Source organism: Rana temporaria, chromosome 2 (assembly GCF_905171775.1).
Source record: "Rana temporaria chromosome 2, aRanTem1.1, whole genome shotgun sequence".
Classification (NCBI taxonomy): domain Eukaryota; kingdom Metazoa; phylum Chordata; class Amphibia; order Anura; family Ranidae; genus Rana; species Rana temporaria.
In genome coordinates this window covers 240529489-240556596 of record NC_053490.1, presented here as the reverse complement: position 1 = coordinate 240556596, position 27108 = coordinate 240529489, and the positions used below count along the sequence as shown (strand labels likewise).

General features: G+C 40.6%; 1 protein-coding gene across 1 annotated transcript in view; it reads right to left on the bottom strand.

Annotated features, from left to right (window-relative positions):
* The window catches only part of KSR1 (kinase suppressor of ras 1), a 191008-nt gene that overhangs the window by 5774 nt on the left and 158126 nt on the right, over positions 1-27108 (bottom strand). Inside the window, exons 12-18 of the mRNA XM_040336675.1 lie at positions 21550-21604; positions 17928-17976; positions 15687-16075; positions 12326-12422; positions 3899-4032; positions 2120-2251; positions 19-154 (exon numbers count right to left, since the gene is read on the bottom strand). Coding sequence (XP_040192609.1) covers positions 19-154; positions 2120-2251; positions 3899-4032; positions 12326-12422; positions 15687-16075; positions 17928-17976; positions 21550-21604 — 992 coding nt within the window. The remainder of the gene's footprint in view (positions 1-18; positions 155-2119; positions 2252-3898; positions 4033-12325; positions 12423-15686; positions 16076-17927; positions 17977-21549; positions 21605-27108) is intronic.

Here is a 27108-nt window from a genome sequence, read left to right as displayed (position 1 = left end):
TCTTCACAGAATACTTACAGTAACCTCTTTGCCCAGACTTATAGTGGACAATAGCTGCTTTACACCTTCACCACTTCCAACTTGCCATATAAGAGCCTCAACTGCTTGATTTTTGAAAGGCCAATCTCGAGCCTGAAGTTCATACCACACAGTTCTTTATGGGTTTTGAAAAAAAAAAAAAAAAAAACACACAATAGTCATTTTATTGATATATTTTGGTTGAACATAATTGCAAATTAAAATTTTTCAAAATAAACCATCAATACAGTATATATGTGTTTCCATGACATGGATTCTATAAGTCTTCTGAGTTTTCTGAGATAGCTGCACACTTGTAGAGTGTCACTCTCTAACAGATGCTCCAGTCAGATGAGGGCTTGGGTCCCTCCTCTAAAAGTAGGGTACACTATAAGAAAATTAAAAGAAAAATTCTGTACGAAGCCCGATCATTACATTTTCGTAAAGCGAGAACAGAACTTTCGACATCTGATTCAGACTTGCCAAACTAAAATTTCCACAGGGACAAACATTTTTTCGTGCACGAACAATTGTCATTTAATGTTTACTGTTTTCATATGCTTTTCGTACGAGAAAAATTGGATACGAAAGACTGCACATGATCAGAAACAAACAACAAAAAAAAAAGCTTTTGTAGTATGAGAATTTTCGTACATTAGTTTAATCTTCGAGTTCGACTTGCTGTGAGAAACATTGTGGAAAACCGGACAATCATTTGCCCGATTGCCTGATTTTCTTATAATGTGTACCCGGCTCTTCTTAGTGAGAAATAGGCTACATTCACACTGGTTATTTAGATCAGTGTGAATTGTAGCAGCAGGAATCTTATGATTCTGAGCAGCTAGGTGCGCCCCCTGGCCCGATTCACTATAATGACAGGTTGCTGGTGGCCGCAGGTAATAGCGACGGTCTGCACAGCCAGCGATTACCTGCAGTGATTGCTGCTGGATGCACAAAAGTGCTACAGTATTTGTTGCTGCTCACTTTTCATTTATTTTTTACTTTTTTTAGAGCGTGAAGTTGTTTTTTTACGTTCTACAGAATGATATATTTAAACAGCAAAAACTGTGCTAAGAAAGTATGGAAACAATTAACTTTTCTTATTTGCTTTTTTTTTTGCTTTTTTTTTTTGTGTCTGTGAAATATAGCACTGAAAAAAGGTTTTATTACAATAAAAAAAATCATTCAGAATCGTTTAGGTTGATAATTTTGTGTGGTCTCTCCTTGTACTAAATTCTTATCAGTTAGCATTGTTCCCAGCGATTTTTGTGAACTTTATTGCACCTCTTATCCATGTTATGGAGAGGAGGGGAATGTTTTCTGTAGTCCGGGCCTAAGGCAAAAACACAGCTGCTACACAGATCTGAGATGGTAAGCATTGTTACCCTAGGACAGGAAGTGCGTTACTGGCAGGATCACCAGGAAAAAAAAATAAAGGAAAAAAACTTGAAAAGGAACTATTAGGCCGCGTACAGACTAGCATACATATACGATGAAACCGGTCCGCCGGACCGTTTTCACCGTACATGTATGCCCGGGGATTTCTGTATGGTGGCTGTACTCGCCATCATACAGAAATCCGTGCGTAAACAATACGCGGGGCATGTCCGTGCCGTCGCCGCGGCGACGTTGGCGGCCCTGCCAGTTAAATGCTTCCACGCATGCGTCAGTCATTCGACGCATGCGAGGAATGGCGGGCGCTCGGACATGTACGGTAGGTCTGTACAGACGACCGAACATGTCCGAGGGGACAGGATTCCAGCGGGCTGTTTTAAAACAAGTCCGGAAATATTTGCCCGCTGGGAAAAAGCCCGGCGGGCAAATGTTTGCTGGAATCCTGCCCGCTCGGGCCTACACACGACCGAACATGTCTGCTGAAACTGGTCCGCGGACCAGTTTCAGCAGACATGTTCGGTCGTCTGTACGGGGCATTACAGTCACTACATCTTTCTAAGGCCTGGTAAGCTGGAATTTTTTACATTACTGTTCTTGGGTTTAGATAAACGTTAACAGATCATTGCCATGTGACAAAGTCATGTCAAATCATGTGACACTCTACAAGTCAGGCTTCATATGACTCACAAACATTATTTAACCTCACCCAAAAGCATAAACGTCAGCAGCTTTGGAAAATGGAAACTTATCTTCGTCCTTCCCAGGAGCCATCTCACGTACTATTTCTGGGGCCAGGAAGCACAGCCAATCATGGCTCAACTTCAACTCGTTCTCACGTCTAACAGAGAAAACAGGATGCGATGCAATTTAGTAGTGTGTCACAATATTGATACATTTATCACAAAGATATTCAGCTAGATGTAAGGGGCAACAAGGTGAACAATTTGTGATTACAACTCCAATTTTGTGGCACTCAAATACAAAAAAATATTTAAAGTGTATGTATGGGCGAAAAACAATACAGCTAATAAAATGCCATTTCCCCATTTTTGTCACTGCAAGTACAGAAAAATACCAGTTGCTTCTGGTGGAAGTCCAGGGAGATCCTTAATTCCTGTAATGAGCTCAGAACGGTGCACTCAAATCTCAACAGTGCTACCACTGCGAACTACAGAGCAGGGTCACCTGATCGCCTTGATAGCCTCTGTTTTGCTACCACAGTGATCAGTCACTGTGAAGCCAGTGCCCGTGTATTCTCTCTCTGTGAAGGGAGGAGAAATATACATTGTATCTCTCTTTCCTTGCAGAGAAGAAAAAAAAAAAAAAAAAAGTGTGTAATGTTTTTTTTTATATATTAAAAAATAAATAAAAATTAAAAAAATTTAAAAAACACCACAAAAAAATACACAGGTCAAGGTTTGATCTAGGTCAGTGCTAGGGTTAGTGTTTGGATCAGTATTTATTTGAAAAATATTTTTTTTAAAATTTGTATCAGTTAATGTGTTTTAACATAGGATTAAAAAAAAAAAAAAAAAAAGAGAAGAAAAATGAGCATGGCTGTTCTTGGGCTGTACTATGGGTACAAAACAACAACATACACTTAAGTGGCATCGCTGCGATCATCAGGAGCAGGAAAATTTAGTTTGTTTTTTGGTGGATGGTTGTGGTAGTAGCAAGAAACATTCAGCTGGATTAAAAAAATTGTAAAAATAATAATAAAAAAATAATAATCATATTTTGGCCCAGTTTTCCTTTGATAAAAATGTATAAAAAAAAAATTGTAATTGCATAAAAAAAAAATATATATATATATATATATATATATATATATATATATATATATTTTTTTTAACTATGCATAACCTTTTAATGAACTAGCCATTCATGATCAAGTCTGAAGTTTCTTTGGTCAAGAGTACTTTCAGCATACAGTATATTAGATAGAAAGTCCTCCATTGTGCACGGTCAAATTCAGTTATGTGTTTAGCACTTACTACAAAATTCGAAGAAAAAGAAAAAAAAAAAAAAAACACCCCCCCCCCCCCAAAAAAAAAAAAAAAATAAAGCATTGTAAAAATAATAATAAAAATAAAAATAAATAAATAACAGTAATAAATTGTAAAAAAAAAAAAAAATCTGAAATTACTGACACAGTTCACTGTCACATGACATATAAAATAAAAAGTAGTTTTGGTAATCGGTATCGTTGAGTACTTGAAAAAAGTATCAGTACTTGTACTCAGTCTTAAAAACCCTACTTATAATATGATGCTTTAAATTGGTTAGAAAAAACCTGTGCAAATACATGCCAAATTTCCTAATCTCTATGGAGAATGAGAAAGGACTGCTAACAAATTGCTCCACTACTCCACTTTAGCACAGATAATTGCCACACCACCCATTGCTCTATATTAATAATATAAGGCCACTCTTGGGCATGAAAATGCTTTTAGATCCTTCACTGAAATTTTTCCAGAGTTCTCACCTTCCTTCTTGCACTACTCCTGAAATGCCAAACAGGCCAAAGTCTGTGATTATTACTTTTCCATTTTCATAGAAAACATTCTTGGATTTCAAATCTTTGTGGACGATGCCTTTGGCATGCAGGTAGCCCATACCCTGAAAACACAGAATCATACAGTATTAGGTTTAAAAATATAAGTAACAAGACAGTAAGAATATCTTACCTACATCAATTGCCAATTTATATTAGACTTATTTTAAGATGGAGGCATGGGGTTTATAAAAAAACAAAAACAAAAAAAACCTTGTACTCACCTAGATGATGCAGCATTTACCTGATGACTGTCACTGTCTCTCTGTTCTGCCCCTCCAGCGCTCACTGGAGTGCTGGGCTGGGGAGGGAACAGGGAAGGGAGCAGCTGGCTCAGGCTCCCAGCAGCACAGCAGAGAGGCTGAGCCATTGGCCGGCCCAGGAAAACTGGGTGGATATCAACTGTAAAGTCGGGATCTTTCCCTAGCCTGGACCGGCTGAGTGACATCACGCACTGACGTCACTCAGCCAGATTTAGCCTGCTATTGGCTGAACATGGGTCACAGGAATGCAGATCCCCTGTGATCTATAGGGGAAGTATGGCCAAAAAAGTTTTGGCCATACTTCCCATTTTATTTAACCAACCTACAGATTGAAGAAAGGTTTGTACAGCAGAAATGCAGCACTAAGGCCTCATGCACACTTGACACTTTTCTGACAGCTTCTGGGGGCGTCAGGTTTTTTTATTTTTATTTATTACTGCCTCTAAACTCCCCTGCATTTCCAGGAACGTTTGCATGAGGCCTTACACTTCTGTTAAAGGGATTTAGTTCACTTGCAATACTATGTTTTTTCACTTCCATTATTAAAACATTCAATGGTACTCCTAATTTTTCAGTCTACATGGGCATATGCCAGTGGGCTGAAGCACCCAAGACATATATTAGCAGATAGCTCAGCCCCACCTCCACAACATTTAAATCACTCATCTTCAGACTAGGTGGGTTAATGATCCCCCTAACTTTACAATCATTCTTGACTAAAGTACAGACTGATATTCTGCAAAAATTACAGGAATTGGACTGCTGAGGTCTGGGTAAATCTCGGATGAAACCTTTTTTCCATGGTTTGGGGGAACCCGGAGAACAAAAGGTGAGCTCTACCAACAGTCCTGTGTCATGTCAATAGTAAAGCAACCTGAGACCATTCATGTGTGGGGTTGCTTCTCAGGCAAGGGAGTGGGCTCACTCACAATTTTGCCTAAAAACAGCCATGAATAATAAATGGTTCAAAAACATCCGCTCCCAACCATCCAAAAATGGTCAGACTTTGTCAAGCTATTGAATAGAAAAATAGAGGGGTCTCTCTCTCATATTATATATATATATATATATATATATATATATATATATATATACACTTATACACACACATACATATACACACACACACACACACACACACGTAAGGTCCATAAATATTGGGATATCAACACAATTCAAAAATTTTTGGCTCTATACACCACCACAATGGATTTGAAATCCCCAAGTATACGAATCCCCAAGAAAACAAAGGGTTTCTGACCTTTTCACAACTGCTTTCCTGGACAGGTCATCAGTTTACCAAATACATTTTACACCCTAGAGTAGCAATATCAGTACTCAGGCTTTCACCTGAAGTGGACAGATCAGCTTTGGAAGCATACCTCTAATAATTTAAATTAGATGCCAGGGAGAAAAGTGGGGGGGAAAAAAAAAACAAGCCTAGGGTTTAAAGCAGACCTGCCATTATGGAAAAAGGGGGCTTCCATTGTGCACCTTTTCTGAAAATGCAAGTTGCCTGGTTGCTTTGCCAACCCAATAGCTTCCTTAATTTCTGACCTGGAACAAGTATGCAGATCAGAAACAAAAATAAAAATAAAACAATCAGCACTCCCAAACTGAACGTCTGTTGCAGGTCAGTGACACAGGCAGAATTGGCAGCCTCTGTGTTTCTCTTGTGACAGGATTCCCTTAAAGGGGTTGTAAAGGTTTGTTTTTTTATCTTCTAAATAGGTTCCTTATAGCTAGTGCATTGTTGGTTCACTTAAAGGAGTTGTAATGGAAAATGTTTTTTTCACCTTAATGCAATCTATGCATTAAGGTGAAAAAACTTCAGTGTATCCCGCCCCCCGAGCCCCCGTTTTACTTACCTGACCTGGCGAAAGTCCCGCGCGCGGTCCGAAATCCTCTTCGCCGCTCAGCCTGGCCGCTGATTGGCTAGAGTGGATGTATTGGCTGGCGCTGCTGTCAATCACATTCAGTGACGCAGCGCGCCGAGGGGCGGGGCCCGAGTGATACAGTGAGCGGCTATGGCCGCTCGCTGTATCATGGGAGCGTGCCCGCAATTACTCACCACCATGCGAGCGCTCTCGCATGACTGTGGTCAGTACTTGCGGGGAGGACCAGAGACAGCCGCCGAGGGACCCCAGAAGACGAGGATCGGGGCCACTCTGTGCAAAACGAACTGCACAGTGGAGGCAAGTATAACATGTTTGTTATTTTAAATGAATTTTTTTTTTCCTTTACCAACACTAACTTTTCCTTTGATTTCCCTTCTAAATGTTTTTTTTCTTTGTCTGAATTTCTCACTTCCTGATCCTCCTCAGTAAGCTGTTCTGGCTGACTAACCACCGCTCGGATGATGGGGGCAAGTTTACAGAGGAGAAACAGGAAGTGAGAAATTCAGACAAAAAAAACATTTAGAAGGGAAATGGAAGGAAAAGGTAAGTGAACCAACAATGCACTAGCTTAAAGGAACATATTTAGAAAATAAAAAACTAACCCTTTAAGTTAGGGTTGTTTGAGGCAAAGCACCCAACAGTCTCAGAATTGAAGATTTTTAAAGAGATATGGGGTTGTGGGAATAAACTAATTATACTCACCTAGGTGGATGCAGCATTGGTTCGATGCTGCATCTGTCACCCGCCAGCTTTAAGACTCAGTTCTTGTCTTCAGTGAGGAGAGAGCCAGTAACTGTCAGTCACCAGCTCTCTGCTCTGTTCCAACGCTCACTGGCGAGTTGGGCTGTGAAAGTGATGGGAGCGACTAACTCATGCTCCCAGCGGCTCACTTGGGGGCGGAGCCAGCTGCCAGTCCAGGCATTTGGGTGGATCCCAACTTTAAAGTTAAAGTTAAATTTATTTTGTTTTTCTTTTCCTTTTTCTCCTTTTTCTTGTATTTTTTGATTTTTCTCTTTTCTTTTTTCTTAATTGGTTCTTTCTCAATATATATTTCTTTTCTTTTGGCATGTTTTCCCTTCGTTTTTGTCTTTTCCTGCTGAGATAGCCTCGCTTCACATTAGTTTTGTTTTCCTCTGTCTTTAATTTTGTCTCCTCTTCCTGGGTAGCAGCTTGCTTTCCAAGCCTCGCTGCCACATTTCCTCATGCCCATTGATTCGCCGAGTGCGGCGCCTGTACGTCACTGGTTGCCGTGACGATGGCGGCACGCACGTTGGCATCCTTCACAATCCCCTGCAGTGCCCCGGGCGCATGCGCGGGACACGTGGCATGGCGTGATTGGTCAGAGGCGGCATCGTTGGGTCAATGCATTAAGACAGCAGGGGTAATCAGGGATTTATTCAGCTATGGTCTGTTTATTTTACAAAACTCCACGCTGCTGTACCCGCACGGTGCCCACATGGACAGGTGATGCCACTGTGGATGCACTGATTGCCCTTAGGTGAGTGAGCTTTTTTTAGTTGTTTGATTTACTCACTTTTTGTCTACATTGAATGCTGACGCTGTATGACGTCACGTGGAGAGAGGGGGGGAGGGGGAGGTATGGGGTGGGTGTGTTTATGTAATTTTTCACATGTTCTCATTGGTGGCTGTTCTCTATATATTTAATGGTGTGGCACTATCACTTGCCTGACAAAGTGGTCCTGCGTGGCCTCGAATTGTTGCAATCCGTGTAAAGTTTTCACTGCATTAAAACTTTTGGACATTTTATACGATCCGTGATGTGCTGGCGAATATGTTCATAGGATCCATCTAGAGTCTGGACTGGCTCTTTGATGTCACCAAACAATGGGCTGCACTCTTGTGATCCATAGGAGAAGTAAAAAAAAAAAAAAAGCTTTGGCCTTACTTCTCCTTTTAGTATATTGGCCCTGCTGACATTTATCAGAGATGCCAGATGGCCAGCCAGGCTTGCAGTGAATGTACTAGCTTTACAATATATTTCTATAACTTATAAAACTAGGTTACCTCTAACCGAGAATATATCACAATATTTAATGATAAAAATAAACATTTTATGAACATACACAGTGGTACTATGGCCAAAAACTGGTGCATGCATTCACCTAAGGACAGCTGCAGAAAAAAAAAAAAAAAAATCCAGAATTAAGAAAAAAAAATGTTTTACAAACTTGGTTTTTCATAACCAAGTCATGTCATTGTGGCCTTTTCCACCACGACCTCATCCAGCAAAATCTTGGTTAAATAAGTGTATGTAAATAACGTAAGGCCATCAGGTTTATGGCCGCTTTGAAGTGCAATTTTCAAGCCCATGAATATACTAGTGTTATTTTGTAAACTCCCCATAAAAAAGTCTGTAGCATGGGAAGAATGCTTTATTTACATGGTAACAGCTGTACAACTGCATCCATAAAATATAAACGGCAGCAAACAGCCTTTTGTCACGAATACGCCCACACAGAAATCAGGCACATAGGTAAGAGCAGAAACTGACCTATTTAGCATAGATAAAACAGTGAATATGTGACTTTCAATGAACATTCTCTGGTGGAGAATCACTGTCAATTAGAAACACATTGACCTGGAAGATTCACCTGCAGAGAAGGTTTACTAAGTGTCAGATTCACTGCTTATGCCCCTTGTTGCAATTATTATTCCAGGTATTATTCCTGAAACAGATCAAATTTGTGGATTAGAAGGAACACTTAGGGAAATGCTCCCCTATTTCATATGAGACTTGGCATCATGGGGTAATCCTTAAAGCGGTAGTTCACCCACAATCCCATGATTTTACCATCGAGACAGGCATTGTAGCGCGAGCTACAGTATGCCTGTCCCGATTTTTTTAACCCCGTACTCACCTTGTAGTCGTCCATCGTAGATTCCGGCTCCCGCGGGGAATGGGCGTGCCTATGGAGAGGGAGGATGATTGACGGCCGGCCCTGGCACGTCACTCTCCCCGAAGACAGCCGGAGTAGGTCTCGGCTCTTCACGGCGCCTGCGCACAGGCTATGCGCACGCGTCGTGAAGACCAAGCCTATTTCGGCTATTTCCGGAGAAGCGTGACGCGCCAGAGCCGGCCGTCAATCATCCTCCGTCTCCAGAGGCACGCCCATTCCCCGGTATCTTCGATGGACGACTACAAGGTGAGTATGGGGCTAAAAAATTCGGGACAGGCATACTGTAGCTCGCGCTACAATGCCTGATTTTAAGGTAAAAGAAAATTTTTTTTTTTTTTCCCGTCGATAGGGTGAACCCCCGCTTTAATACAACGGTTTATTTTCTTCCATTCACATTGTTGCAAAGTGGTAGGCACAGAAGTTGAAGCATGTTGTGTTCACGTGTATTGCCTTAAAAGTATAAATTAGGTATAAAGGCAAAATGCTTTTGGATAGAGACTTGAGGAGAGCGATTAACTCTCTCAAGTGTCATGACCAATGTCACCAAAACTAAAAGTGAGGGCAAATCCCAAATGTGGTGTTGCCACCAGAACATAGATAGAAAGTAAATCATCCAATGGGGACACTTGTTCCAGTGACAGCTAAGAGGACAATTCCTTCATATTGGAAAGATAGCCTCTCACTGAAACTACAGGACAGGAAGTAAAAGATATAAATGGCAAAAAATAAATAAAAAAATTGAGTTGTTTTAACCCTACGCTACTCTACTAAAAAAGAAGAAAGAAGAAAAAAAAAGAAAAAAGAAAAAGAAAAAAAGCTTATGGCTTTAGATGTACAGTGCCTTGAAAAAGCATTCATACACCTTGAAATGTTCCACATTTTCTCATGTTACAACCAAAAATGTAAATGTATTTTATGTGATAGACCAAAGTAGTAAATAATTGTGAAGTGGAAGGAAAATAATAAATGGTTTTCCAATTTGATTTACAAATAAATATATAAAGAAGTGTGGGGGTGCATTTGTATTCAGTCAATACTTCGTATAACCACATTTCACTGCAATTACAGCTGCAAGTCTTTCTGGGTATGTCTTTTCCAGCTTTGCACATCTAGAGTAAGGATGAGCTCTGGCTTGTTCGCATAGAACACGTGCAGAGCCCGCTAGGAAGTGTGCACGGCGCTGCGCTAATAACAGCCAGGGAGACATTTCATGATCCCTGCAGCCGCCGAGCATCGGCACAATGTCTCCCTGGCTGTGATTAGCACAGCGCCGTGCTCACTTCCTGGCGGGCCCAGCACGTGTTCTATGCGAACACGCCGGAGCTCATCCTTAATCTAGAGTGACATTTTTGCCCATTCTTCTCTGCAAAATAACTCAAGCTCTGTCAGATTTAATGGAGAGTGTCTGAACAACAATTTTAAAGCCTTGCCACAGATTCTCAATTGGATTTAGGTCTGGACTTTGACTGAGCCATTCGAACACATGAATATGCTTTAATCTAAACCATTCCACTGTAGCTCTGGCTGTATGTTTAGGGTCGTTGTCCTGCTGGAAGGTAAACCTCCGCTCCAGTCTCAAGTATTTTGCAGACTCTTAACAGGTTTCCTTCGAAGATTGCCCTGTATTTTTGCTCCATCCATCTTCCCATCAACTCTGACCAGCTTCCCTGTCCCTGCTGAAGAAAAGCATCCCCACAACATGATGCTGCCACCATGTTTAATGGTGGGGATGGTGTGTTGAGGGTGATTTTCCACCACACATAGCGTTTTGTCTTTAGGCCAAAAAGTTACATTTTGGTGTCATCTGACTGGAGCACATTCTTCCACATGTTTGCCAAGTGCCCCACATGGCTCCTCACAAACTGCAAACATGACTTCTTATGACTTACTTTCAACAATGGCTTTCTTCTTGTCACTCTTCCACAAAGGCCAGATTTCTGGAGTGAATGACTAATAGTTGTCCTGGGGACAGATTCTCCCACCTGAGCTGTGGATCTCTGCAGCGCCTTCAAAGTTCCCTTGGGTCTCTTGGCTGCTTCTCTGATTAATGCTCTCCTTGCCCGGCCTGTCAGTTTGGGTGCAAGTCCATTTACAGCCCACTCAAAATGAATAGTATGCCATACAGTGACTTGAAAAAACATTCATAGCCCTTAAAATGTTACACATTTTGTCATGTTACAACCAAGATGGATCTGATGAAACAGCGGAGGCTGTGAAACGTGTCATTCCATTGGCTGGCCCGGCTCCCCATGTCACTTCCGATGCGATGACGGCACGCTGCGCTCCACGCTGGAACGCACGCCACTCCAAGTGGCTCACTTGGCTCCCTGCTTCCCCGGGGCTCCTGAGACACTGGAGCTCTTTTACATCCAGCGCTGCTGTTGGCTGAGGAATGCGGACCGGTACTTGGGAATCGCTGATGACCCACAGTGACATCGGGCTGCATCACTACCCACTTGCCTTTGTTACCACTCATGTTTGTGAGTAGTCATTTGACTGTGTGTGACATATTATTCCTTTAATAAATCCTTTGCTTACTGCACTTAGATTGGCGCATCTCTTTTCCTTTTACAGCCCTTTACTCTGATACCCTAGATAAAATCTAGTGGAACCAATTGCCTTCAGAAGTCACCTAATTAGTAAATAACTCTTTGTATACAAGTTTAAAGCAGGGTTAGGTTATAAAAAAAAAATCCCAAGCTTTGAACATCTCACAGAGAATTGTTCTTTCCATTTTCCGGATGATGGATTGAGTATGGCACAGCTGCAAGCCGACGCATCATTTTAGAATCCTGACATATAATCTATCTATCCATACATACATACATACATACATACATACGTACGTACATATACACACACTTAACAATGGTTTGTAAGGTATATTATTTTAATACATTTGTTTTGATTTCCCATATCACTTTTTCACATATGGGTAGACATGAGGAGCTAGAACACATTGAGTATTTTATATACGTGGACACATTTTATTTGTAGATATTAACCATAACACTGTTTAAAGTAATACAAATGGCAGCTGGATTAGATTATTTTTTTTTGTATTATGCTTCAGAGTAGGAATTAGCTGATTACACAGAGCAATCTTGTACCCACAAGGAGGTGAAGTGTGGCTGCATAGTGGAAGGAACTGAAAAGATGCCGGCGGATTTGAGTGTTATTTATTGACATTTGTTATAAAATGCATTGACATTTTTTTATTCATTTTGTTACATTAAAAAGACAAAAAGCGACAGGCACACACTTACACAGCCTGCTTACCTTGATGATTTCTTGTGCAATTTGTCGTGTTTTGTTGATATCCAGGGAGGTCTTGGGATCTCTTACAAATGCATGCAGTGTTCTCCCTTTGCAATAACTAAAACAAAATATCAAAAAGTTAATTTGGAAAAGTGCACCTTATAATTAAAATAATATTACTGTATATTGTTTATCTTAACTATTTGTGATAAGTGAATTTGGTTTTTATAATGCTGAATGTTAAAATACAAAAAACAGATCATCCCTGAGCTATATAATGTTTAAATGGTCATTTACCTTTCATGTGGAAAAAAATAGCAAAGAAAAAAAAGAAGAAAAAAACAAAACAATAATGGCAAATACAATTGTGAAAAAAGTCGTATTATATTTCAATGTTATTAAAAATTATCTTTCACGCCTCAATATGACACCGAGTCAAAGTAAAGCAATCACGCCGAGGAGAGGCACGCTGAGCAGAAGCGTGGAGAGGAGAATGCACGGAGCAAGATGTGGGAGAAGGGGGAGGCAGAGTCGAGTTGGCACAAGTCACCCTTCAAAATAGGACTGTCATGGGAGGAGACAAGCACAGAAGCAGACACACCAGGACTGGAGGAGCCACCGGCAAACTGACAAGTAGAGCGGCCAGGTAACCGCGAGTGAGGGAGTGGGAGATGGAGGAGCGGCGGGCTCACTGACAGGAGTAGCAGCTTAGTGTACTTGGAGGATTATTGAAGCACTGAGTAACTTAGGGGACCGGGAGAAATTTGGAGTAACTTGGTGTACTGGGAGTAACTTGGTGTACCAGGAGTAATGTGATTTACTGAGAGCAACTGGGAGTAACTTAGAGTACCAGGAGCAACTTGGTGTATGAGGGATGTTGATACGGGTATACACCCCCATTGGAAAATTCTTGTTCCATTGTATCAAATTAATGTAAACAGCCCTGTGTGCTCTCTTATGTTCCTTTGCCGCCACACAACGGTTAACTTGCCATACATACTGTATAGCAGTTGGTGTATCAAACACATATGCATCTTACACACTTTCTTTGCAAAATATTTTATGTTTTAAGCTCATGTTAATACAGCTCCTTATACCATACGAAAGGGTTTCTCAACTCTGGTCCTCAAGGTGCCCCAACAGGTCATGTTTTCAGGATGTCCCTCAGATGAAAGGGCTGTGGTAATTACTAAGTGAAACTGATCAAATTACCTGTGAAATAAAATGGAAATCCTGGAGGACTGGAGTTGAGAAACATTGCTATAGACAGAGACACAGCTTCCTCAAATAATGTAGCTATGTAAAAGGTTGCAGGTGTTCAGTGACACATGGATTTAATTATATATATATATATACATATATATATATATACACATATATATATATATACATACATACACACACACACACACACATTTAAACATAGAGATATCTATCTATCTATCTAGATAGTTGGATAGATAGATAGATAGATAGATAGATAGATAGATAGATAGATAGATAGATAGATAGATAGATAGATAGATAGATAGATATAGGAGAGAGGTGGCTTAGGCAACCCATAAATTCATCAATTTGTTGGTTCAACCAGCAGAATGAAAAAAAAAAAAAAAAAAGATCCGATTCCCTCATCCCTCATCCATTCAAAGTGGATGGGATCATCCCACTGTGCTATTGCGTTCTGACAACAGAGAGCCTTCCCTCCCGTCAGAATACAATGATCAGTGCTGCCAGCTGGAGCCAGTGGCACTAATCAGTTGGGAAAAACCCGATAGATCGACTTCTGTACAACCAGGGTGCCCATACATGGATCAAAATTCAGCCAGCCCCTGCTGAACCAGCCAAATTTTGAACCATGAATGGCCAGCTTAAGGCCCCTTTCACACATGCGGACCATATGTCCGGATGAAAAAGGGACATACATTGGTCCCTATGAGATTGCGGGTGTCAGCGGATGAACATCCGCTTACACCCAATCTTGTTCGCCTCCGCAATTATCCGATTCTGCAGACGGAAGAAAACCCTATTTTTCTTTCCGTCTGCGGATCGGATGAACACGGACATACGGTCCGTGTTCATCCGAACCCCCCATAGGGGAGAGCGGAGAAAAGTGTGCGGGGACCGCCCTGTCATCCAACGGCTCAGCAGGGATAAACGGAGCGATTCCCGCTGAGCATACGGAGGCGGATCATTACTGATCCGCCCCGTGTGAAAGGGGCCTTAATTAACCCCCCTGACGGTAAACCCGAGCGCGACTCGGGGTTGGTTTTACATGTTAGGATCGGCAAACCCGAGTCGCGCTCGGGCTGGACGGGCTTACCTTTCGCTGGATCCACAGGCTTGGTTTACTCACCTTGTCCCTGGATCCAGCGATGCCACCCGCTGTGTGAGCGAGCGGGACCTCCTCGCTCGATTCACAGTCCCCGTGTGACGCCGATCTCCGTTCCCTGCGACGTTACGACGCACGGGGACGGAGAACGGCGCCAAATTCAAAAAAGTAAACAAACACATTACATACAGTATACTGTAATCTTATAGATTACAGTACTGTATGTAAAAAATACACACCCCCCTTGTCCCTAGTGGTCTGCCCAGTGCCCTGCATGTACTTTTATATAATAAAAAATGTCATTTCTGCCTAAAAACTGTAGATTGTCCAAAAGTGTCCCTTTATGTCAAAAATGGTTTTAGATCAGCTAGAAAACAGCGATAATAAATTATAATCACTTGCAGAATTGTGCGATAGCGATTTGCGGGGAAATTCGTCATAAAAAAAATAAAATAATGACAGCGACAATTCTGCAACTGCAAATTTCAGTGATTTTGAGTTGATTACATTATTGAATAATTTTTATTATAATTATATTATTATTTGTTATAATTATTTATAATTATTTATTATATTATAATTTATAATTTTGTTTTAAAAAAAAAAATCATACCCGGGATGCCTACAAGACTCTTGCTTGGTCAGATTTAAGTGAGTTATTTCTAAAAATTACAGGCCTACAGTATAAAACGCCAATTTCCTTGCAAAATAAATGTACCGCTTTTGGTACGTAATTCCAGACAGAATCATACCGCCAGGGAGGTTAATAAGACAGACCAAAGACAAAATGAATGAAGTACAAACTTCAAAGAAGGATAGCTCACCTTTAACCAGTCAGAGCAATGAAACATAATTGCCACTAATGGTGGCTCAATACATATTTTTACATGATGTTTGCTATTAAATTCATTCTTTTGTTTTTCATGAACTTGTGAAAAATGTTAAACATGTATATATACTAAATAAAAAGTGTACAAAATTAAATATATCCAAAAGTGTTTGTTTACCAGGAAATAGTACATTGTTCAGTACAAAGTGATGAAGGGCACTCACCTAGTGATAATGGCCAAGTGTGGCGGGTGCATGCAGGCCCCCATGAAGAGCACCACATTTTCATGCCTTGTCTGCCTGTAGTTCATTACCTCCTTTTTGAACAATTTAAGGTGATCTTGGTTATTTCCATCTATTTCCAACATCCGGATAGCTACCTCCCCATGCCACTTGCCTTTGTATACTTTTCCCCACCTTCCCTGACCAATAAGTTCTTCAAGTTCAATTTGTTCGAAGGGTATGTCCCATTCCTGCAAGTATACACTAGTCTGGCTCGCTTTGCGGAAGATCATTCCTCTGAATGTACCACTGGTGGACCTTGATGACGGGAGCTCATCCACTTCATCATCATCATACTCTGGCTCAGATTTGTTGGCTTCTTGCTCCTCAACCTGCTGAAAACAAAACGTTCACAACACTCTTAAAAAACAAATAATGCCCCTGCATTGAAAGATAATCTTGTACAAGCTCAAGATCCAATCTACATTTCAGCAGTAACAAATGTTTGAGTAGTCAGCAGCTACTAGAGGCATAAATATACATTTCTATAAATAAATATATGGCCCAACTCAACCTACCTAGAAGGCAGGACAAAGGAATGAATAACTTTCTATTAAAATGTATAATTTTTTTAGTGCCTTTGTGTCTTTAAAAGCCAATAAATTATCCAATGAACCCAACAGAGAATATTTACAGTTTACTTATGAAACACCTTTGAGGCTGTGCAAGCATTTGGGGCAAGGCAGAGTATAAACCTAGTTAATGGCGCTCATTCCTTCATGCGTATTCTTACCAGATTACCAACACTGACTTTGGACTTGATAAAACACAGTGGGACCAACACCAGCAGATGACATGGCTCCCCAAATGATCACTTCACAAAGGACCCCATGCAGCTTGGATTCTCTGCCTGTCCACTCTTCCTCCAGACTCTGGGACCTTGATTTTCAAATGAAATGCAAAATTTTCCACAGCCCGTGATAATTTAGGGAACCATGTCATCTGCTGGCGTTGGTCCACTGTGATTTAGCAAGTCGAAAGTCAGCGCAGCCCTCTACCAGGAAATTCTAGAGCACTTCATGCTTCCCTCTATTGACCAGCTTTATGGAGATGGCGGTTTCATTTTCCAGCAGGACTTGGCACCTGCCTATACTGCCAAAAGCACTAATACCTGGTTTAATGATCATGGTATCACTATGCTTGTTTGGCCAGCAAACTCATCCGACCTAAACCCCATAGAGAATCTGTGAGGTATTGTCAAGAGGGGGATAAGAGACACCAAACCCAACAATGCAGACGAGCTGAAGGAAGCTATCAAAGCAACCTGGGCTTCCATCACACCTCAGCAGTGCCACAGGGTGATCACCTCCTTGCCACGAGTGCATATTACCGGTATACTGTACATGGACATTTTCAGTAAGCCAACATATCATTATTAAAAATCCTTTTTTTTTTTTTTTTTTAAATGGTCTTATGCAATATTCACATATTCTAAGATACTGAATTTTAGGTTTTCACTAGATGAAAGCCATAATCAAAAAAAGAAAGAAAGAAAATAAATGCTTGAAATATATCACTGTGTGTAACGCATAAAATATGAGTTTCACTTTTTGAATTTAATCTCTTAACTAAATTAACTTTTTGATGATATTCTAATTTGAGATGCACCTATATAAACACACACACACATTATTATATATATACATACACACACTATATTACACACACACACACACACACACAGTATATATATATATATATATATATATATATATATATATATATATATATATATATATATATATATATACATACATACATATATATATACACACACACACACTTATATATATATATATATATATACACACACACACACACTTCTTTTTCAATTGAGCACTCACGAACAGACACTTTTGCACTCTAAACCAAATAAGGTATTAAAGTACATATCTATGTAAAGCAGTTCTCCACCTTCCGAGAGGCCGTGTTATTGGAGAGACCTTATTACTTTTCTGATGAAGGGTACTTTAGCAAAAGGTAGCACTTGATACCTTGGAAAAAGTGCTGCCAATACATGAAGCCTATTTAACACCAGCCAGATAAGATAGGGTAATTGACTAGTTTAAAAGAACAATAAAAAGGCCCCGTTTGTACTCATGTATGTACAGAACTGCAGCTCCCTCTAGTGGAAAACTTTCAAATCAAACAGTTAGCCGACTAATATACGCGTGCCCAATATACCTCAGTTTCTTGCTCTTCTGCTACATCGGTTTCCATTTCAGCTTCAGCACTAGTAAATAAACATTTTATTTGTTAACAAGTTTCAGAATGGTAAAAAACAAGAATTCTTAAAACATAACCCAAATATTTTTTTAAATGCAAAGACTCAAAAAATTGCAAGTCAAAAAATTGTATTTGCAAAAAAAAATAAAAAAAAATTCTTTCAGGGCATAAAAAAATGCTGCTTATACAGGCGTCCGTCTTTTTTATTTCTGCTTGTAGAAGCAACTCTATGTTAGCCTATGTGTTCATGCACATTTGGGTGTTGTCGGGCATATTTGTAGGAGGAGCATTTTTGGGCCACAAAAAATAAAAAAAAATTCCATTACAAATGTGTTTTCCATAGGAGCCATCGGGTAGAAAACATTTTTGGATAGGAATCAGATCGCATGGTTTTGATCCAATTCTGCTACGGACCAAAAAAAGGGTCCTGTGCGAGTTTGGTCCGCATGTGATGCAAATTCAGCCATACTATCTGTATGACTGAAATCGCATCTCAGAGAGATCGCATGCGATTTGCACTGCAGTGCGGTGCGAACCACATACAATGTCGGAAATCAGAACCGGCCTTAAAGTGTACATTTTTTTCTAGTGTTTTGGGGGAAACTGCAAACACTCGTAAATGTGCCTTTACGCATGTACAATATGCTCCATAGGCGCGTTTTGTATGCTGCTTTTTCTGCCAGCAGTTTTGGCCTTTTTTCTGCTGCATAGTGTGCATGGACCCTTGCCTATTCATATGAAAACTGTGCGTTTTTGCATTCACAGTGATATGCATTTTTTTATGTGCATTTGCATGCATTTGTTGTGCAATTTTCCTAAGCTTGCATTTGCTTTGATGTCACTACAGTATTTTTCTTCTTTGGGCTTTTATGTGCACTGTGTTGCAGTGCATGATCATGCATTTCTGTGCTTTTTTTTTACTGCAGTGCAATAGTGTAAACCATGTTTATAGGAGAACCTGAATTTTGGACTGTCCATGCAGTTGGATTGCAGTAAAAAATGCATCCCACTGCATTTGGTGTGAATGGGCCCTTAATGTTTCTGCAAAGTTCTTATGTATTCATGCAGGCCAATACATACCCCAAGGGCAGATACTACCATGTAAATAAAACTGTTTAATCCAGTAAACAAATGTAACACGTTTGTAACTATAAAAACAAAATAACATGCATTTAAAAAACAGCTAAATCTGGGTTCACACTAGATGTGGCGCAAAATTTGCTGCGGATTCTAAACCGTATCAAAATCGCAACCCGTGCATGCAAACTGATTGCAGAGTATATGTTAAGTTAAATGACAGTGCAGTGCGATTTGCAGAATCAATCCAATTCCGGTGTGGACAAAAAAGGGTCCTGCATGAGTTTGGTACGAATCCGGTGCAATTTAAACCATACAAATCCATGGCTCATATCGCACCCCAGAGACACCGCATGTAATTAGCACAGGAATGTGCCGCGATTCCTGTGTGATTTACATGCGATGTCCTGCTACGCATCAGTGTGAACCCGGGTTAAAAGCTTAACCCGAGTTTAAAGATTCCTATAATCCATTACAGATTCACTCAGACAGGGAGTGAGGGTCAGAACTCTAAGGCATTCAGGCTCTACTGCATTGTACACAGAGGTCAAGCCAGCCCTGAGAATATGCTTACATGGAGGGGAGGACAAATGATTCACATCAACGTGTCACATTTTTTAGCTGCTTCAAGCAATTACATTTCTTTTTAGATTTATGCTTAATGCAAATTTAGCAAGCATAATAAATTAATGAAGAAATAAGTGGAACGAAATTCAAAATGATTGGGTTTTTACATCTAAATTTCAAATATGTTCATATAAAAACTAATTTAAGAATGTTTTCACGTAAAGAGGTTTTGGTCTTTTTCTTTTTTTTTTTTTTTTTTTAACAAGAGAAAGGTTTTGGTCTTTCTAGATTTGGAAAAGGCCTTTGCTTTAGTACATTGGACCTATATGCAAGTGGTACTTCAAAATAGGCTTTTGGGACGATTTTCTGATTTCTAAAGTGGAGTGATATACTACTCAACTGTCCAGTAGCTGCCATAAAAACTGGAGGGGCCTCGTCTCAAATCTTCCCAGTGTCTAGGGACACCAGACAGGGCTGTGTCAGGTTTCTATGATAGCAAGTCCTTGCAGAACACAAACTCCTGGTTCCCCAGTGCGCGGAGTCTTACCCCCAGACTGTACCTTCACCATGACCCCTGATGGTGGGAATGGACTTGCAGCAAGCTAGAATGCCTGGATAAATCCACCCCTGGTGGAAGGAAGTAAAATCGCTCGATTCCCCCCATCAACATAGTCAGTGTTGGTAAAGTTTGCACCAGCCATCCAATTCCCATCTTAAAAAAAAAGTATTCCTACCCCTTTCCCCATTTTGTAATGTTACAAGCAAAAACATAAATGTTTTTTATTGGGATTTTATGCGATAGATTACTCCTTCCATAAATGTTTGCCTTTTGGACTGGGGAGATAACGTTGGCACCCACTATAGCCATCTGTACCTTATGCCTCGCTTCCACTGAGTGGAACGGTTTGGGTCGGTACAGTTTGGAAGGGTTAGAATGGTCCAGCCTATTCAGGTGAGTGTTTCCACTGCAAGTCGGACCGTCAGGGGCCATACAGGGTTTAGAAAAAATGCCTAGCGTGTCCGCCAATCAGTGGAATGTATTGTAGCTCCGCCCTAACCGAACCATTTTCTATGGCCCCACATCTGAAGCAGGACCCAAAATGGTGCGGTATGGTTCGGTTGTATGGGCCGCTTTCATAATGGAAACACTCAAAATAGCGTACCGTACCAACCCAAACTGATCCGCTCAGTGGAAATGAGGCATTACTTACCTTGCAGCTTTTTAGGCTAGAAATCTTATCTTTCCCTGGAAAAAGAACACAGCACTGGTTCTTCAGGCCTGGAAGGCTCTAGTAAATGCAGTGTTCACCTTCTACAAAGCTTATTGCAACAAAGGAGTAGCATCCAAGTTTGATAAAGTTTGGGGAGGGTGGACAAGCTCCGTTTTCACAGTGTCTGGGTGGTTAGTATCAAAAAGGACTCTGCATCTGACTGTAGTATAATCACATGGCCAGTTCCCATGTTCTAAAAAGAAACCCTGCAATATCCAGCATACCTTTAGCCAGTGGTACTTGGAAAAGATATTCCCTGTGCAGTAAACTTAAGAATGAGAACGATTAGCTGCAAGAGTCAGCCCCATTGAAATCAATAGAAGGCTGCTGCCTCTCAAAACTAAAACTAATCGCACCCACGCACATGAGAGATTACATGCAAGCTGGAGTATAATTGGCTCCTGGAGCCAGCAGCCTCCTATTGCTTTCAATGGGCCTCTTGCAGCTAACCATAGGAGCCCTCGCTGAGGTCATTGCATTTAATTGCAGCCAGGATGGATTCACAGAGTTTAACGTTGAAATACTCTGATCCAATCAAACACAGCTGTGAGTTAATAAACACTTTAATATATGAATTTTCAAAAATAAAATTATACCAAATTGTCAGTGCCAGCAAGTAACACCTCCCAATATTTAAAATAAAAAAAATTGTTTAGTTTCATTACCTTAAATTTTCAGGAGACTCAGGTGGTTGTGTTATTGGGGGTGGAGTCAGTATTTCTAGGAATGAGAGAAAATAAAATATGTAAGATGCAAAATCACCTTTGGTTGTAACACAAGACTTCTTCAAAAAAGGTATTTAGGTGTACTAGAGATAGAGGCCAGTCTTTTTCCATATTAGACAATGTAGAACCACTCAATAACCCTTTTGTTTGTACTGTCTGTCTGTATCCACTGAGCACTTGCCATTATAGGTGCTTGTTTGAATAAGGTCACACATAAATATCCAGTATAGACGAGATCACACCAACATGCACATAAAAGGTTTATCCACTGTAGTCTATCAGTTGAACACCATTTACTTACTTACCTATGTAAAAAAACGTTTTATACCTACAGCTAAGCATCAAACAATTCGAAAATCCCCCAATGCAATAAGACATTACCAAACATTTTTTAATAAGGGGCAAGGTTGAAATGATTAAAACCTACTAATAAACTAGTGGGCTGAAAATTTAGCAAATTGTTCCCCAAACTATTGCAGTATGTAGTTTTTAACTCAGAAAAGTGTCTTTTAACCACATGCCGACCACGCTATAGTAATAATACGTCTACAGCGCGGTCGAGTTATTCTGGGAGGACGTCCCTGGGACGTCCTCCTAGAATCTTGCTCCCACGCGCCCCCTGGGGTGCGCTCCCAGATATATCAGTGACCGCCGGGTCTAGAAGACCCGGCGCATTACGGATCGCGGTAAATTGCCGCTGATAACGGCCGTTTACCACATGATCGATTCGTCAAATGATGGAGCGATCACTTGTAAACAAACCGGCGTCATGTGATGACTCCCTCCCCTCTCTGTACCGATCGGTACATTGTGAGAGGGGGAGAGAGCGGATGGCAGCAGCACTGTGGGCTGGATCTGTGACAATTTCAGTCACAGATCCAGCCATCCATGCTCAGCCATTCCTGCCATACTGTGTAATACACAATACCCTGCAATACTCAACGATACCCAGCCATACTCGGCGATACCCAGCCATACTCGGCCTCTGTATATGGCCAGGCTGTGGAAGTCACACATATGGTATCGCCGTACTCAGGAGGAGTAGGAGAATCTGTTTTGGGGTGTCATTTTTGGTATGTACATGCTATGTGTTAGAAATATTGTATAAATGGACAACTTTGTGTTAAAAAAAAAAAAAAAAAATTGTTTAAACCACTTCCCGCCTGCCGGCCGTCATGTGACGTCCTTGAATTTGTGCGGGGATATCTGAATGATGGGTCCAGCTACAGGCATCATTCAGATATCAGCTTTTTCAGGCGGCGATTCCCTACACAATAAGAATGATCATAACGGCTATTCTGCCCCTTGATCATTCTTACGGGAGGTGAGAGGGGACATCCCCCCTCCCGCCACCCTCCAGTGCTTCTACAGACTCACTGCTACGATCAAAACCAGGATAATTTTATTTTTATTTTATTTCAGGCTTCCCTGCCTAGAGGTGAGATGTGGGGTCTTATTGACCCCCACCTCTTACTGTAAAGAGGACCTGTCATGCTGTATTCCTATTACAAGGGATGTTTACATTCCTTGTTATAGGAATAAAAGTGATCAAAAAATGTATTGGAAAAAAAGTGTCAAACTAAAATAAAGTAAAATGAACAATAAAAACATTTTTTAAAGCGCCCCTATGCAGAAGCGAACGCATATGTAAGTCCTGCCGACATATGAAAACGGTGTTCAAACCACACGTGAGGTATCGCTGCGAACGTTAGAGTGAGAGCAATAATTTTTTGTCGCCTATGGGGATTTTTAAGTTGCAAAGTTTGGCGCCATTCCACGAGCATGTGCAATTTTGAAGGGTGACATGTTAAATATCCATTTACTCGGCGTAACTTCATCTTTCATATTATGCAAAAACATCGGGCTAACTTTACTGTTTTGTTTTTTAAGCACAAAACTGTTTTTGTTTTTTTAAACGTGTTTGAAAAATTGCTGCGCAAATACCGTGCGATAAAAAGTTGTAATGACTGCCATTGTATTCAACATATATAATGTTTTGGGTTCCATGTAATTTTCTAGCAAATAAATGATGACATGTAGGAGAGAAATGTAAGAATAGGCCTGGGTGCTCCAAAACGCCTGAAGGTGCTCCCTGCATGTTGGGCCTCTGTATGTGGCCACGCTGTGTAAAAGTCTCACACATGTGGCACCGCCATACTCGGGAGTAATAGCAGAATTTTTTTTGGGGTGTAATTTGTGGTATGCATATGCTGTGTGTGAGAAATAACCTGCTAATATGACAATTTTGTGAAAAAAGAAAAAAAAAAAATCTTGATTTTGCGAAGAATTGTGGGAAAAAAAAAATTACAACTTCAAAAAACTCACCATGCCTTCTTCTAAATACCTTGGAATGTCTTCTTTCCTAAAAAGGGATCATATGGGGGGTATGTGTACTTTTCTGGCATGTTAGGGTCTCAAGAAATGAGATAGGCCGTCAGTACTCAAGGTGTGATCAATTTTCAGATATTGGCACCATAGCTTGTAGACTCCATAACTTTCACAAAGACCAAATAATATACACCAATTTGTACTTATTTTTACCAAAGATATGTAGCAGTATAAATTTTTTTTTTTTTTTTAACAGAGTTTTCAGTATTTTTTTTTTTATAGCACAAAAAAAAAACCCCAACGGTGATTAAATACCACCAAAAGAAAGCTCTATTTGTGTGAAAAAAAAAGGGACAAAAATTTCATATGGGTACAATGTTGTATGACTGAGTAATTGTCATTTGAACTGTGAGAGCACCGAAAGCTGAAAATGTATCTGGTTAGGAAGGGAGTTTAAGTGCCCAGTGGTCAAGTGGTTAAAGCTCTCTTCTTCCCCCAAATCTCTAAATATGGGAAAAAGTTTTTTATTTTTGTCTTTTTCCCAAAGCATTTTTCAGTTCTTGTCTGAAAAAAAAGCAGTGTGGAATATGTTCTTTTACAATGATAAATATTATATTGATGGCATGGTATTCAAACTATATAAAACATGAAGACTTGAATGAAAGATTTGAGACTTATGTAACGTTTTAAATTATTGCAGGTTTTCTCAGCTGAAAACAAGCAAGTAACACTGTGCTTCTCAATGCAGTTCTCACACAAAAGAAATATGCATTTATGCCACTAGGGGCCACTGCAGGGGAAAGGCTACAGTTCAGTTTGCTTGTGGACTCCATCTTGTACCTCCTCTAGTTGGGATAGAGTAGATGATAGTTTCTGTCCTCTGAAGCCGTTTACACATTTTTCTGTCGGAATTCCGATGAAGCTGACTTCCATCAGTCTTGCATACACACTGTCAGACTAAATTCCGACCGTCCAAAACGCGGTGACATAAAACACTACGATGAGCTGAGAAAAATTAATTTCAATGCTTCTGAGCATGCATGGGTTTTTTCTCCGTCGGAGTTGCACACAGACGATAGGAAATTCCTATCTTTTTTTTCCCATCTAAAAAAAATAAAACATGTTCTATTTCTAAACACCGACGGAAAAAAGTCAGATGGGGCCCACACACAGATGACAGGTCTATGTCTGCTCTGCTATGCACAGCGGACACAGTTCTACTCTCCTCTATGAGGAAATCGTATGGAAAAAGTACTGCCTGTCCATTTCCATCCGATCCACCTGACAGATGGGGAATAGGAGGGTGTCAGTGGACAAGTGTCCGCTGAAATCAGCCACACCATAGAAAAGACTGGAGGAAAAGACCCGATTGGATTGCCTGTGTGAAAAGGACCCCAATTGACAGGCAAGAGGATACATTCCGACAAATAAGTTCCTCTTCATAACCTTTAACCACTTACAGACCAGAAGATTTTCCCCCTTTTCCTTATTGAAAAAATAAAATAAAAATATTTTTTACTTTTTGCTAAAATAAATATCCCTAACCTGTCTACCTTTAGGAGATCCCTGAAAATGTATTTATTCAGGGGAAACCTATCCCACCTAAAAACTGTACACTTGAGCCCCCCCATCTAATCATCCCCCGCAGCTTCTACCTTTTGTACCACCACTCAATCCCTTTAGAATGTAAGCTCTACGAATAGGGCCCTCCTCACACTTCTGTATTGAACTGTACTGTAATTGTGCTGTCCCCCCTCTACATTGTAAAGTGCTGCGTTAACTGTTGGCCCTATATAAATCGTGTATAATAATACACTATTTCACATTCCCAGCGCAACAAAATGACTCAATTCATAAAACTACTCCACACTCCAAAAAACAAAACCAAAAAAAAAAAACATTTTCACATTTGTTTCTAGAAAAAAACAGGGGGAACATTTTTTCCCCATGGCTACAGAATTTCCAGAATTTTTTTTATCTCCACACCAGCACCAGGCCAGCTAGATTTACAGAGGAAAGAAGCCTTGTAAGCTCACCAACACACATATTATATATATATATATATATATATATATATATATATATATATATATATATATATATATATATTTATTACACACACAGTATCTCCCAAAAGTGTGTACACCCCTCACATGTTTGTAAATATTTTATTATATATCTTTTCATGTGACAATGTCTAAACCGCTGGTAACAAAAGTGAGTACACCCATAAGTGAAAATTTCCAAATTGGGCCCAAAGTGTCAATATTTTGTGTGGCCACTATTATTTTCTTGCACTCCCTTAACCCTCTTGGGCATGGAATTCACCATCACAGGTTGCCACTTTAGTCCTCTTCTACTCCTCCATGATGACATCACAGAGCTGGTGGATGTTAGAGACCTTGCGCTTCTCCACCTTCCGTTGGAGGATGCCCCACAGATGGTCAATAGGGTTTAGGTCTGGAGACATGCTTAGCCAGTCCATCACCTTTACCCTCAGCTTCTTTAGCAAAGCAGTGGTAGTCTTGGAGGTGTGTTTGGGGTCATTTTGTTGGAATACTGCTCTGTGGTCCAGTCTCTGAAGGGAGGCAATCATGCTCTGCTTCAGTAGGTCACAGTACATGTTGGTATTCATGGTTCCCTCAATGAAATGTAGCTCCCCAGTGCTGGCAGCACTCATGCAGCCCAAGACCATGACACTCCCACCTTCATGGCTGACAGTAGGCAAGACACACTTGTCTTTGTACTCCTCACCTGATTGCCGCCACACACGCGTGACACCATCTGAACCAAATAAGTTTATCTTGGTCTCATCACACCACAGGACATGGTTCCAGTAATCCATGTCCTTAGTCTGGTTGTCTTTGGTAAACTGTTTGCGGGCTTTCTTGTGCATCATCGTTAGAAGAAATGTCCTTCTGGGATGCAGACCAATTTGATGCGTATGGTCTGAGCACTGACCCCCCACCCCTTCAACCTCTGCAACAATGCTGGCAGCACTCATACATCTATTTCACAAAGGCAACCTCTGCATATGATGCTGAGCAAATGCACTCAACCCCTTTGGTCAACCATGGCGAGGCCTGTTTTGAGTGGAACCTGTCCTGTTAAACCGCTGTATGGTCTTGGCCACCGTGCTGCAGCTCAGTTTCGGGTCTTGGCAATCTTCAT